Below are 15,561 nucleotides of genomic sequence, written 5' to 3'. Positions count from 1 at the left end.
AGCTTACTTTCCCGTTCTGGGAAAAGTATAAAATATACAAAATATTTTATAAGACATTAGCCAAATGTATATTTGTCTTCCACAACTGAAAAATGAAAAGAGGAGAAACAAAACTTAAGTAGACATTGGGTGAAAGGAAAGGAAGAACTTATTGCAAGTTAGTTTGAATCCCATTTTGACAAAAGGGAAACCTTGAGTATATATGGTGTTATAGTACATCCTGTTTCTTTTGGGTCCTTCACTGTCAGCTACGGCACCAGGAGTTGAAAAAGGAAGACTGAACAAAGGGTTCCAGGATGAATGTTCAAAGTTGTAGTTCTGGCTTCCACTGCTCTCAGATCTTCCTAAAGTTTCCTTCATCTCTTCGAATCCTACTTTCCTCATGTGTGTCCAAGGGGGCAGGGATTATGTCAGTATCAGCCTAGGAATATTTCGTTCTTTTGTTTTTGTTTTGTTTTAACTACGGTTTGTGAGGTCTAGTCCCCTACCCCCATCCCATGCCCTACCTCAACAGAGTTCTGATTGGATAGATCTGTAGTGCGGTCTAGCAGTCTTGTTTGGTAAGTCACCAGGAGGTTGTGTGGAGACCAACATTGGACTCCACTAATCTGTTTTTCCTTTTGAGCTCTGAAATTTTATAAATGTTTCAAATAATAATTACAATAAATTAGAACATAGAATTAACACTGATAATTTCTAGGCAGTATAGTCAGGATAACTAAGCAGAGAAGAAACTAATGAGAATCATGGTTTAAGTACTTATGATTTTGAAAGTTTTAGTATTTTAGTTATCATTTTTACTAAATTTTTAAAAGTTTTTTTATTTTAGTTCCAGCATAGTTAACATACAGTGTTATATTAATTTTGCTGTACGATAATGTGATTCAACAATTCTTATGTTACTCATTGCTCATCATGTTAAGTCTACTCTTTAAACCCCATCACCTATTTCACCCATCCCGCTATCCACCTCCTATCTGATAACTATCAGTTTTTTCTCTATAGTTAAGAGTCTGTTTCTTGGAAAATTAATAACTATTCTTCTTAAACTGTTTCAACAAATGGAAAAGGAAGGAAAACTTCCAAATTCACTCTATGAGACCAGCATTATCCTGATACCAAAACTAGATAAAGACACATAAAAAAGAGAACTATAGGCTAATATTCCTGATGACCATAGATGAAAAATTCTCAAAACAAAAAAAATACTACCAAACCAAATTCAAAAATACACTAAAAAAAATTCATCTCAATCAAGTGGGATGTAGTCCTGGGTTACAAGCATGATTTGATTGACAAATCAATCAATGTCATACATCACATCAATAAGAGAATGGATAAGGACCATATGATCATTTCAGTAGATGCAGAAAAAGCATTTGACAATGTATAGCATCCATTCATGATAAAATCTCTTGACAAAATAGGTTTAGAGGGAACGTACCTCAACATATTAAAGACTGGATATGAAAGACCCACAGCAAACATCATACTCAAAGGATGACCACTCTCATCATTTTTACTTAGCATAGTACCAGAAATCCTACCCATAACAATCAGACAACTAAAAGAAATAAAAGAGTTCTGAATTGGTAGGGAAGAAGTAAAACTTTCAGTATTTGTGGATGACATGATACTCTATATAGAAAACCTAAAAGACTCCACCAAAAAACTGCTAGAACTGGTCAATGAATTCATTAAAATCCACAGGATACAAAATTAGTGCACAGAAATCTGCTGCACTTCTATACACTAAAAATGAAGCAGCAGAAAGATAAATTAAGAAAAAAATCCCATTTACAATTGCCTCCAAAATATTAAGATATCTAGGAATAAACCTAACCCAAGAGGTGAAAACCCTGTACTCAGAAAACTATAAAACGCTGATGAGAGAGATTGAAGATGACAAAGAAATTGAAAGACATACCATGCTCATGGATTTGAAAAATAAATACTGTTAAAATGTCTATACTATCCAAAACATTTAGTGCAGTCCCTATCAGAATACCAACAGCATTTTTACAGAACTAGAAGAACAAAGAATACCAAAATTTGTGTGGAACTGCAGTAGACCCCAGAGAGTCAAAGCAATCTTGAAAAAGAAAGGCAAAGCCAGAGGCATCATAATTCTCAACTTCAACGTGTATTACAAAGCTGTAGTAATCAATACAGTATGGTACTGACTCAAAAATAGACATAGATCAATGGAAGAGAATAGAAAATCCACATGTAAACTCACAATTACATGGTCAATTAATCTTCATAAAAGGAAGAAAGAGTATAAAATGGGAAAAAGAATGTCTCTACAACAAATGGTGCTGGGAAAATTGGACAACTGTATGTAAAAGAATGAAACTGGACCACTTTTTTGCACCATACACAAAAATAAATTCAAAATTGATTAAAGACCTAAATGTGAGGGATGCCTGGGTGGCTCTTTCAGTTAAGCAGCTGCCTTTGGCTCAGGTCATGATCCCAAGGTCCTGGGATCGAGTCCTGCATCAGGGACCCTGCTTCTCCCTCTGCCTGCCACTCGCCCTGTGTTCTCTCTCTCTCTCTCTCTCTGACAAATAAATAAATAAATAAATAAAATAAAATAAATCTTAAAAAAAAAAAAAAAAAAGATCTAAATGTGAGACCTAAAACATCAAAGTTCTAGAAGAGAACACAGGCAGAACTTTCTTTTCTTTCTTTTTTTTTTTTAAGATTTTATTTATTTATTTGACAGACAGAAATCACAAGTAGACAGAGAGGCAGACAGAGAGAGAGAGGAGGAAGCAGGCTTCCTGCTGAGCAGAGAGCCCGATGTGGGGCTCGATCCCAGGACCCTGATGTCATGACCTGAGCTGAAGGCAGAGGCTTTAACCCACTGAGCCACCCAGGCACCCCCAGGCAGTACTTTCTGAGGCAGTTGTCTTTTGCTGAGGCAAGGGAAATAAAAGCAAAAATAAACTATTGGGACTTCATCAAAATAAAAAACTTACACACAGTAAAAGAAGCAGTCAACAAAACTAAAAGGCAGCCTACTGAATGGAAGAAGATATTTGCAAATGACATATTTGATAAAGGTTTAGCCAAAATATATAAAGAACTTCTACAACTCAGCTCCCCACAAAAACACGAGAAACAAGTGTTGGCAAGGATATGGAGAAAATAGAACCCTTATGCACTGTTGGTGGGAATGCAAATGGTGCAACCACTGTGGAAAGTAGTAGGTAGATGCCTCATAAAATTAAAAAATAGAACTGCCTTATGATCAAGTAATCGCGCTACTGGGTATTTACCCAAGGAATATAAGAACACTAATTTGAAAGGTTACATGCACCCTTATGTTTATTGCAGCATTATTTACAATAGCCAAGTTATGGAAGCAGCCCAAGTGTCCAATGACTGATGAATGGATAAAGAAGATGTTGTATATATACACAATGGAGTATTATTCAGCTATAAAAAAGAATGAAATCTTGACATTTGCAACAATACAGATAGGGCTAGACAGTATAATGCCAAGTGAAATAAGTCAGTCAGAGAAAAATACCATATGATTCACTCAAATGTGGAATTTAAGAAACAAACAAACAAAAAACAAGCAAAGGGAAAATATAAGAGAGAAACTAATCAAGAAACACACTATTAACTAGAGAGAACAAACTTAATGGTTACCAGAGTGGAGGGATGAGTTGAATGGACGGTGGGGATTAAGGAGTACACTTGTGATGATGTATGGAATTGTTGAATCATTATATTGTGCGCCTGAAATTAATGTATCATTATATGTTAACTCACTAAAATTAAAATAGAATTTTAAAAAAAATACAATTTTTATCCTCGTTAAAAAAAAAGTTTGTTTCTTATTTTGCCTCTCTTTTTTTTTCTTTGTTCCTTTGTTTTCTTAAATTCCACATATGAATGAAATCATATGGTATGTCTTTCTGTGACTGACATACTTCACTTAGCATTATACTCCAGTTCCATTCCTGTTGCTGCAAATGGCAAGATTTCATTCTTTTTATGGCTGAATAATATGCCATTGTGCATCCACATCTTTTTTTTTTTTTAAGGTTTTATTTTTAGGTAATACCTACACCCAGTGTGGGGCTCGGACTTACAACACTCAGAGATCAAGAGTCACATGCTTGAGCACCTGGGTGGCTCAGTTGGTTAAGCCTCTGCCTTTAGCTCGGATCCTGATCTCAGGGTCCTGGGATTGAGCCCCTCATTGGGCTCTCTGCTCAGCAGGGAGCCTGCTTCTCCCTCTCTCTTTGCCTGCCTCTCTGCCTACTTGTGGTTTCTCTCTCTGTCGAATAAATGAATAAAATCTTAAAAAAAAAAAAGAGTTACATGCTCCACTGACTGAGCCACTCTGGTGCCCCTATACCACATTTTCTTTATTTAATCATCTGTGGATGGACACTTGGGCTGCTTTCACAGTTACACTATTGTAAATAATGCTGTTGTAAGTGGAGGGGTGTATATATTGTTTCAAATTAGTATTTTTTGTATTCTTTGGGTATTCTTTAAAGATTTCATTTATTTATTTGACAGACAGAGATCACAAGTAGGCAGAGAGGCAGGCAGAGAGAGAGAAGTAAGCAGGCTCCCCGCCGAGCAGAGAGTCCGATGCGGGGCTCAATCCCAGGACCCTGATATCATGACCTGAGCCGAAGACAGAGGCTTTAACCCACTGAGCCATCCAGGCACCGCTTCTTTGGATATTCTTACCCAGTAGTTTGATTACTGGATTTTAGGGTAGTGCTATTTTCAGTTTTCTGTGGAAACTCCATACTACCTTCCACGGTGATTACAGCAGTTTGCATTCCTGCCAACAGTGTAAGAGGGTTCTTTTCTCTCCACATCCTTGCCAACACCTGTTGTTTCTTGTATTTTTTTATTGTAGCCATTCTGACAGGTTGATTTGTATTTTCCTGATGATGAGTGATGTTGAGTGTCTTTTTGTGTCTATTGGCCATCTGGATGTCTTCTGTGTAGAAATGTTTGTTCACATCTTCTGTCAAGTTTTTAATTGGATTATTTGTTTGTTGGGTATTGAGTTGTATAAGTTCATTATTTCTAAATTTTTATATGCTACTAGAAAAACTCAACTGAGTGGTAATTGTGCTATGCTTTCAGCAATGTTAGAAATCCTCATGATCTTAAAAGGTAATACACTTATTAACAGGGTTCACAGGTCAGAATAAAAAGTTAATAGGTGGAAAATCTTACTCTCCTTTTTGTCCCCAATGAACCCAGTTCCCACCCCTTTTCCCAAAAGGGGTAATCACTTTCACTCCTTTCTAGTGAATCTTTTGAGAGTTTATGCAAATAGAAGCAAATATGAACCCATATTCTTTTTCTCTTTTATAAAAGAAGACAGCATTATACCTTGCTGTTTTCTTCATTAAACAATATATTCTGGAGATCTTTCTATATAAATGCAGAGAAAGCATTCTTTTTTTTTTTTTTTTTTTTACAACTATATGTGTTTCCATTGTGTGGCCATGATTAAATAAGCACTCCTCCCAGTTTTGTTGTTACAATCTTTTGCCCTTATAAAGGATGGTATGGTGAATAATCTTATAATTTGTCCTTTTACACATGTGCTATCCAAACTCTTTGTTTTCCAAGTTCAGGTAGACCAGGGAACCCATATTATCTGAATGTATTTGGTTCTTAAATTTGTGGGCGTGAGTAGTAAAACTTTGGTTAGTAAGGGATTTATCCAAAAATGTAACTGATATAGCAGTAACTATATTTGGATATTGAGAGTTTAGAGAGTAGGGGATATTTCTGTACCTGGAGGATAAGTCCCCAGAAGTACTGGGTCCAAGGGTGTGTTAGTTATCTATCTCTATATGACAAATGACTCCAAAACTTAGTGGCCTTAAAATAACAAATATTTACCTCACATAGTTTTTGAAGATTAGAAATACGGCAGTGGTATAGCTGCTGGGTGGTTCAGGCTTGGGATCCCTTGTGAAGTTGCAGTCAAGCTGTCCGCCAGGGGGCAGTCGTCGGAGCGTTGACTGAGGTTGGGAGGTCCACTTCAAGCATGATTCATTCACAGGGCTGTTAGCAGGAGGCCTCAGTTTCCTGCCATGCAGGCCTTGGTACAGGGCTGCCTAAGTGTTCTTAAGACATGGCTACTGGTTTTCCCCAGAGTGAATGATCTGAGAGAAAGAACAAGCTGAAGCCCCAGTGCCTTTTATGACCTGGACTCTCCTGCCGTATTCTTTCCATTAGCAAGTTACTGAGTCCATTCTACACCCAAGGGCTCTACCTCTTAAGAGTAGTGTAAAGAATTTGTGGACATACTTTTAAAGAACCACAAAGGGTACATGCATTTGTAATTTTGTTTTGTTTTGTTTTTTTAAAGATTTATTTATTTGACAGAGAGAGACACAGCAAGAGAGGGAGCACAAGCAGGGGTAGTGGGAGAGGACAAAGCAAGCTTTCTGCTGAGCAGGGAGCCTGAGGTGTGGCTCAATTCCAGGATCCTGGGACCACGACCCAAGCCGAAGGCAGACACCCAACAACTGAGCCACTCAGGCCCCCCGCATTTGTAATTTTGATAAAAATTGCCAAATTGCCTTCCATCAGGGTTGAACTAATTTAGATTCCCACCAGCAATATGAGAGTTGTTAAACTTTTAAAGTGAAATTAGTTTGTTCTATGATACATAAAGACAAGTAAGAAGGAGAAGAACATAACCACCAGTTCATCACAATATGTCTTTTACGGACCATATTTATGTGGTGTTTCCTCCAATCAATTTTGAGCTCTTGTAAGATGGGAGCACATTTTTTCCCAAATCTTTACTGCCCACAGAGAACTTAGCCAAATGCTATATGTATAGTAGATGCTCAGTAATTTTTTTGTGTATATTTATATACATACAAAAAGCAAGCAAACAAATCACTAATGGTAAAATATTGTCCAAGAACACAAGCTCAGGGTTGGGAAATAATACTAAGTAAAAAGGTTTAATCTCTTTTTTTTTTTTTTTTTAAGATTTTTATTTATTTATTTGACAGAGAGAAATCACAAGTAGGCAGAGAGGCAGGCAGAGAGAGAGGAGGAAGCAGGCTCCCTGCTGAGCAGAAAGCCCGATGTGGGGCTCGAACCCAGGACCTGGGATCATGACCTGAGCCGAAGGCAGCGGCTTAACCCACTGAGCCACCAAGGCGCCCCAAGGTTTAATCTCTTTAAAAAAAATAGTACCACTGAACTAATTCAACATACTGTTTCTAAAATACTCTTCATTTTTACTTTTTTGAAGTAGTTATTTGGGTTACCCAAATCAGATATCACTGTTGGAATAAGGTGTTCAAGCAAGACTGAATACATTTTTCAGAGGTGTTATAAGTATTATAATGAGCTTATGTACCCGATTAAGTTTGAATTCTGTAAATGCTAAAGCCTTTTCTAACTATAAGATTAATTCTTTGAGTGTGAAGGTAGTTAAAATAATTTTAGATTATATAATCTATTCACTAGAGGTAAGCATTTCTTTTGGCATAAGGTGTATTTACTGAAAATCTTGCATATAAATGAAGTTGTTTCAGTTGTACTTAGAAAAGATAGTTGTGGGGCACCGGGGTGGCTCAGTCCATTGAATGCCTGACTCTTGATTATGGCTCAGGTCATGATTTCACAGTCCTGGGCATTGGGCGTCAGACTCCATGATGTGGAACCTGTTTAGGATTCTCTGTCTGCCCCTCCCCCCATGCTGATTCTGACCTCACGCTTTCTCTTTTCCTAAAAAGAGAGGAAAAAAAAGTCATTTTGTGGAGATAAATTTAAGAAGGTTTTTTATTTAAATGATCTCTCCTTAATTTATCTTTTGTTATTTCACATTGTTTAAAAACTGAGTTTGTTTAAAACAGCAGAAACCTATACTACAGATAATCGGTAAACAATAGATAATCTCTTCTCTGCACAGGGACTTCTGTCTCTTCATTGATACTGATTTTTTTGTGACTGATAGTTTACTTTTTATTGGTTATATTCTTTTTTTTTTTTTTAAAGATTTTATTTATTTATTTGACAGAGAGAAATCACAAGTAGGCAGAGAGAGAGAGGAGGAAGCAGGCTCCCCGCTGAACAGAAAGCCCGATGCGGGACTCGATCCCAGGACCCTGAGATCATGACCTGAGCTGAAGGCAGCGGCTTAACCCACTGAGCCACCCAGGCGCCCCATTTTATTGGTTATATTCTTTTTTTTTTTTTTAAAGATTTTATTCATTTATTTCACAGAGAGAAATCACAAGTAGGCAGAGAGGCAGGCAGAGAGAGAGAGGAGGAAGCAGGCTTCCCGCTGAGCAGAAAGCCCAATGTGGGGCTCGAACCCAGGACCTGGGATCATGACCTGAGCCGAAGGCAGCGGTTTAACCCACTGAGCCACCCAGGCGCCCCTATTGGTTATATTCTTAAAAGAGAATTTTCTTTAAGTCCACCAAATGGGGTGGGGGGACATATATTACCTATAAAACCAGTATTTGTAAGCAGTTGAGTATTGATTAGAAAAGCCAAGACAGCCAAAGAAAGCTTTGTTTCCACAGTTCCTAATTTGTTCCTGATATTTCTCAAAACGTGTAAGTACACTAAGTGAGCATTAGTGGAATGGCTCATTTAGTTTTTGCTCTCTGTTTTTAATCACAATAACAGAATAACAGAAGTATATCATCTGTCAAAAGATTGATTTATCAGATTAGGATTTAGGGAATGAATAGTAACCATTAGCAGTTTTTCATCTTTAGTGTTATTCAACTCTATCAAAAAATAAAATTTGGCGAAGGCTGTTGTTTGGCCAGGTATTATGCATGTGTGAGTGTTGAAACACAAGCAAACCAGAACCCTAACATTAGTATCTCTTTTTTCTCTGGCCAAAACCTTAATAGTGGAGCCCCAAGGCTGCTTGTACTGATACCACAACCAAAAATACATGCTATATATATAGCAGGAAGCATTTTGACTCTACTGAAAGCAAACAGTATCCTTATAACTAAAGGCAAATAGACAAACAGAATGACTTAAATTGATGTTTCACTTTTCTGCAATGGTAAGTAGAAGAGGGAAAAGAAATTCTCTTAAGACTTAAGGGGAGCCTGGGTGGCTCAGTGGGTTAAGCCTCTGCCTTCAGCTCAGGTCATGATCCCAGGGTCCTGGGATCAAGCCCTGCGTCAGGCTCTCTGCTCAGCGGGGAGCCTGCTTCTCTCTCTCTCTCTGCCTCCCTCTCTGCCTACTTGTGATCTCTGTCTGTCAAATAAATAAATAAAATCTTAAAAAAAAAAAAAAAAGACTTAAGTCTCCAAGACTCTATAGACTCAAAAGGACCAAAGAATAAACACTTTCTAAAAATTGTTGGTTGAGGGGTGCCTGGGTGGCTCAGTGGGTTAAGCCTCTGCCTCTGGCTCAGGTTATGATCTCAGGGTCCTGGAATCGAGACCCGCATGGGCCTCTCCGCACAGCAAGGAGCCTGCTTCTCCCTGTCCATCTGCCTGCCTCTCTGCCTACTTTTGATCTCTCTGTCAAATAAATAAATAAAATCTTTAAAAAACTTTTTTTGGTTGAGGGGCACCTGTGTGGCTCAGCTGGTAAAGCGGCTGCCTTCAGCTCAGGTCATGATTCTAGGGTCCTGGGATCGAGAGAGCCTGCTTCTCTCTCTCCCTCTGCCTGCTGCTCTGTTTACTTGTGCTCTCTATCTCTCTGTAATAAATAAATAAAATCTTTAAAAAAAATTGTTAGTTAAACAAAAAGTTCCCTATCTTGAAATTAGATATTGCTTCTATTGGTATTAGCAATTTTCCTTTATTGCCTGAAATATCTTCTCTGGGAAGAAATACATTTAACTTAGGTTTTCCAGATGCAACCTTCAAAATCTCTCTTACAACTTAAGGAAAAAATTCATTTTAAAAAGTCAGATTGCTGCAATGCCTAAGTGCCTCAGTGACTCTCGATTTTGGCTCAGGTCATGATCTCAGGGTTGTGAGGTTGAGCCCTGCATTGGGCTCTGTGCTTGGCATGGAGGTTGCTTAGGATTCTCTCTCTCCCATTGCCTCTATCTCTCCCCTCCCCCTCCTCTCTCTTTACCTATCTTTAAGGGGGAAAAAAAAGTCAGGTTGCCATTTTAACCTCCTGGGAAGATAGGTTTTACATTATAGTAGTCCCCCTTATGCATGGAGGATATGTTTCGAGACCCCCAGTTGATGCCTGAGACCATAGATAGTACCGAATATCTATGATACTCGGTTTAGAATATTTAGAAATTCAATAGTTTATATATACTATGTTTTTTCCTATTCATATGTACATATGATAAAATTTAATGTATTAAATTAGGCACAGTAAGAGATTAACAAGAGCTAATAATAAAATATACCAATTAGAGCAGTATACTATAATAAAAGTTATATGAATGTGGTCTCTTTTTCTCTTAAAATATTTTATTGTACTTTATATTAGTGATTTTTATGGTGATGTGAGATGAAGTGAGTTGAATGGCATAGTCACTGTGATAGAGCATTAGGCCATGACTGACCTTCTGTCCATATGTCAGAAGGAGGATCATCTTTTCAGGACCATGGTTGACGGTTGGTTACTGAAACCATGAAAAGCAAAACCATGGATAAGGGAAGACTGCCGTGTCTTCCCTTTTGAAATATTATTCATAATAATCTCAGAGACAAAGATTTAGAAATCCCTTTGGGTTATCTGTGACCCAAAAATATAAGAATCCAAGAGAACCTTTTTGGAACTGATACCCTCCAGGTATTATAGAGTTACCCAGAGACTAAATATAGAATCTTAGAAAAACTTGGGTTCACTGATAAGTAAAATTATTTCTATAGAACCTTGTTGGAATCTCAGAGTAAGGTCATATATTTTGTGCTTCCAGCACATGAAAGAACATAGGTAACTTGACTGGCTAGAATTCATTTCCAACTCCTGGAATCAGTTTGTGGCTCTAACTACAAGGGGAAAGTTCTGGTAGTAGATGTTATAACACAGAACCAAATCACTCAGTCCACTTTTCATCTTATAGATACATTCTTAAGGTGCTCTGACATGTCCAAATGACCTTCAGATGTCATTAAGGAAGAGAAAATAAGAAGAGCTTTAAAGACAACTCTGTAAGAGACAAGTAGATTCATTTTTATTTCTCCTTGAAGCCATCAGTGATAGCTGAAGCATCTGTGTTTTTTTGTTTTTGTTTTAGGATTTGTGTAAAAATAACACTATTGTTAAGCATTCCCTGTTAGTTGTTTCATGGGGAGAAATGTTTTGATATACCAAGGATTTTGTTCAGCATAGTCTTTTGCTTTATGGCTTTGGATTCTTGACAATATGGATAAATAGTGGTTATTTCCCTAAGTTTTTAAATCCTCACAGAGGTAACTGAGCTTTATTCGGGTAAATGCAATAGTACATTTGAAACAAAACATAAACTTCCTAAAGTATAATGGGGAACTCTGTAAAAACAGAGCCCTATTACTAGATAATGTCTCTAACTCACTCTGGGAGAGCTTTTCCAGCTGAAACAATCCACCTCACAGTGGAGAATCCTAGCCAGTGGAAAGGAACCTGATGGGATGTTGCCTATTCTTCAAGCCTCTTAGGTTCAGGGAACAAATGGAGAACCACCATGTTAGACCATCACTGAAGGGACTTTTACAGCTACATAACATTATAGTTAGCTCTGCTTTCTGGATTTTACCATTGTAACAGGCAAAACTAGATGGTGGAAGACAACAATGGAGACCTGTCCTCATGGCTGTGACTGAGAAGGATTTGCTGCTTTATGACTGTATGCCGTGGACAAGGGATGCCTGGGCATCACCATGTCATAGCTACCCTCTTGTTGCCACAAGGTAAGTTTAAAGACAAAAAATAAAATAAAATAAAATAAAATAGCTGTCCTACTCTAAATCTACCAAAAAATTTTAAAGTGAATTCTATTATATTGGGTACCTGAAATAGCATTTAAGTAGTAGACATAGATGGTTGAGACAAAAACTTTTCTTTCATAACCTTATTGATTATTTTGCAGTTCCCGGCTCAGTAAATGTTTTCTGTCATTAGCATTTTTTAAGTTGTTGAAACAGCTTCCTAGAACTATTTGCTTCAAGTCTTGCTTAGTCATGAAGATAAATAGTAGGGTTTTTTTTTTCCTTTACTTTATTGACTGTGACTAGAAAACCACTGAAATTGGGGTAACCTTTTGACTATGTGATGAATTCACTTAAACCAGAATATAGTACTGTGGATAAACCACACAAATCAGCCAAAATATTCTTCAGTTCTCTTTCTAGCATAAGAGCACATAATTTTGATGCCAGCAAATAGACATTGATTTGACCTAAAGCAACAGGAAATTTCTAGCATGCCAGATGTGGAAAGTTGGAAGGGAAATGAATAGAGATATGTAGATTTGGGGGCTGAGGTGTCTTACAAGGTAACTAGAAACTATTCTGAAACTAGAAAACATATTCACATTTAACTTTATTTGGGCTTAAAAAAAAATCCAGCTTTGAAGTAACTCAAAAACTATACATTAAAAAGGAACTCCACAGAAAAGTATTTGGTATTTAAAAAAAAAAAAAGCTACATGACGAGGCCATCTGGTATGTTCCCCGAGGAATGGTGTGGTGGGGGTAGAAGTGGTGATGAGGATTCCTGCTTAGAGTAGACCAAGAGTCATTTGAGGAGGAGTATTCTCTAAATTACAGGAAGACTTTCACGGTGTATAGGATTTCCTTCAACTTTCCAAGTTGTCTTACATATGTCATTCTTTTTATAGAAATATAATTTTCACATAACTTTTAGGAATTTCTCTGTAATTTAGAGCTGGAGCACCTAGATCACAGAATACAGATAAAGGATTTGTTGAACTTAAGAATTAGGGAGGTGCACCCTCATTAATTCCTTGAAGACATAAGGATTCTACAGAAAGACTGAATTTAACCATCAGTTCTCTGGGTTGGTTTTGGTTTTTTCCCCTCTGGATTTTTTTTTTTTTTTAAATTCTCACTAAATTATAACTTCTTTGAGGTTAAGAACTATGACTGAGTCATCTCAGCACTTCCATAAATCTTAATCAAATTCAATTCTATTACTTAAATTATAGTTTCTCATAGTTACATTAGGAGCATGACAGGAATCCTGTGAAAACGTGTGGACATATCTCAGTAGTTATGATTCCAACAATTAAATTTGTATCTCCCAAAGATTTAGAGTTTATGAATATGACTAAAAGATCTCTTAAGTTTCAGGGTGCCTGGGTGGCTCAGTGGGTTAGGGCCTCTGCCTTCGGCTTGGGTCATGATCCCAGAGTCCTGGGATCAAGCCCCGCATCAGGCTCTCTGCTCAGCGGGGAGCCTGCTTCCTCCTCTCTCTCTGCCTGCCTCTCTGCCAACTTGTGATCTCCATCTGTCAAATAAATAAATAAATACTTAAAAAAAAATCTCGTAAGTTTTAATTTTATGGAAGAAGCCTATACTCTAGTTACGGTCATAGAATGCAAGGAGTAGCTTTATCCTTAGACATTTCCTTAATTGTGTGTCACTAGAGAGATGGAGCAGAAATCTGTGACATCCCATAGATGAGCCTTAGTTCAATACTAGAAAGTTACAGTCCTATAAACAAATAATTTCAGGCCATTGACTAGATGGGGCCTAGACTACCAAAGCCCTTTGGTACTAAAGAAGGAGATGGCATGGTTATGTGTCTACTATCAGTGTACATTATTTTGCAAATAGGGAAAAGATATAAATAAGACTTATGACTAAAACTTTAAAACTCTTAGGAGAAAATACAGGAGTATATCTTTGTGACCTTAGCTTAGGCAGAGCTTCTTGGATAGTACACAAAAGCACAACAACAAGAGAAAAAAATAAATTGGACTTCATTAAAATTAAAAACTTTTATGCTTCAGATGTCACCATCAAAAAAGTGAAAAGACAACCCACAGAATGGGAGAAAATATTTGCAGATCATTTATCTAATTTGGAACTTGTATCTAGAAAATATAAAGAACTCTTACAGCTCAATAATAAAAAAGGTAAACTACCCAATTCAAAAATGAGAAAAAGATCTAAAAAAACATTTGTCTAAAGAAGATATGCAAATGGCCAATAAGCACAATGAAAAGATGCTCAACATAATTAGCCATGAAGGAAATGCAAATTGGAACTACAGTGAGATACCATTTCCCAACCACAAGGATGGCTATAATTAAAAAGGCAGATAATAACAAGTGTAAACTAGGATGTGGAGAAAATGGAACCCTCCTACACTGCTGATGGGAATGTAAAATAGTGCAGTTGATGTGGAAAATAGTCTGGCATTTCCTCAAAAGGCTAAATATAGAGTCACCATACAACCTAGCAATTCCACTCCTAGGTTGTATACCCCAAAGACATGAAAACTTATGTCCACACAAAAACTTCTACATGAGGGGCACCTGGGTGGCTCATTGGTTAAGCATCTGACTCGATCTCAGCTCAGGTCTTGATCTCAGGATCATGAACTCAAGCCCATTGGGCTCAAGCCCAGTGTTGGGCTCCACACTGGGCATGGAGCTTACTTTAAAAAGAAAAGAAAAGAAAAAACTTATATATGAATGTTCCCAATAGCATTATTCATAATAACCAAACAATGGAAACAACCCCAACTGTTCATCAATTGAGAAATAAATGTATATCCATACAATGAAATATTATTCAGCAATAAAAAAAGAATATGTTCTTATACATTCTGCAGCATGGATGAAACTTGAAAACATACTAAGCAGGGCGCCTGGGTAGCTCAGTCATTAAGCATCTGCCTTTGGCTCAGGTCAGGGTCAGGGTCCTGGGATCAAGCACCACATAGGGCTCCTTGCTCAATGGGAAACCTCCTTCTCCCTCTCCCATTTCTCCTGCTTGTGTTCCCTCTCTCACTGTGTCTCTCTCTGTCAAATAAATAAAGAAACTCTTAAAAAAAATAGAGAGAGAAAAAAAGAAAGGAAGGAAGGAAGGAAAGAAAGAAAACATACTAAGTGAAAATAGCCAGACATAAAAGACCATATATAGTATGATTTAGTTTATATAAAATGTCCAGAGTAGGTAAATCTATAGAAATAGAAAGTAGGTTGTTCATTTCCAAGGATTGGGTTGGGGGGGGGAGTGTTGGGAAAAATAGACAGTGATATCTAATCGGGTATAGGACTTCTTTTTGGGGTAATAAGAGTGTGCTAAGAGGCGCCTGGGTGGCTCAGAGGGTTAAAGCCTCTGCCTTCGGCTCAGGTCATGATCCCAGGGGCCTGGGATCGAGCCCCGAATTGGGCTCTCTGCTCAGTGGAGAGCCTGCTTCCCCCCTCCCCCGCCTGCCTCTCTGCCTACTTGTGATCTCTGTCAAATAAATAAATAAGATCTTTAAAAAAAAAAAAGAGTGTGCTAAAATTAAATGTGATGGTTGCAAAATTCTGTGTATATTAATATCCATTAATTTTATCTCAATAAAGCTGTTATAGGGGCACCTGGGTGGCTCAGTCGGTTAAGCCTCTGCCTTCAACTCGGGTGGTGA

At 37.6% G+C, this 15,561-nt stretch overlaps 1 protein-coding gene across 2 annotated transcripts in view; it reads left to right on the top strand.

Annotated features, from left to right (window-relative positions):
* The window catches only part of SNTB2 (syntrophin beta 2), a 116,469-nt gene that overhangs the window by 67,906 nt on the left and 33,002 nt on the right, over positions 1–15,561 (top strand). Inside the window, exon 4 of one of the 2 annotated variants that reach the window (XM_047711030.1) lies at positions 11,725–11,867. The exons of the other annotated variant lie outside the window; for it this stretch is intronic. Within the exon in view, the coding sequence (XP_047566986.1) occupies positions 11,725–11,867 (143 nt within the window). The remainder of the gene's footprint in view (positions 1–11,724; positions 11,868–15,561) is intronic. 2 annotated transcript variants of the gene reach the window in all.

Source organism: Lutra lutra, chromosome 17 (genome assembly GCF_902655055.1).
Source record: "Lutra lutra chromosome 17, mLutLut1.2, whole genome shotgun sequence".
Taxonomy (NCBI): domain Eukaryota; kingdom Metazoa; phylum Chordata; class Mammalia; order Carnivora; family Mustelidae; genus Lutra; species Lutra lutra.
This window is presented reverse-complemented; position numbering and strand designations above follow the sequence as displayed.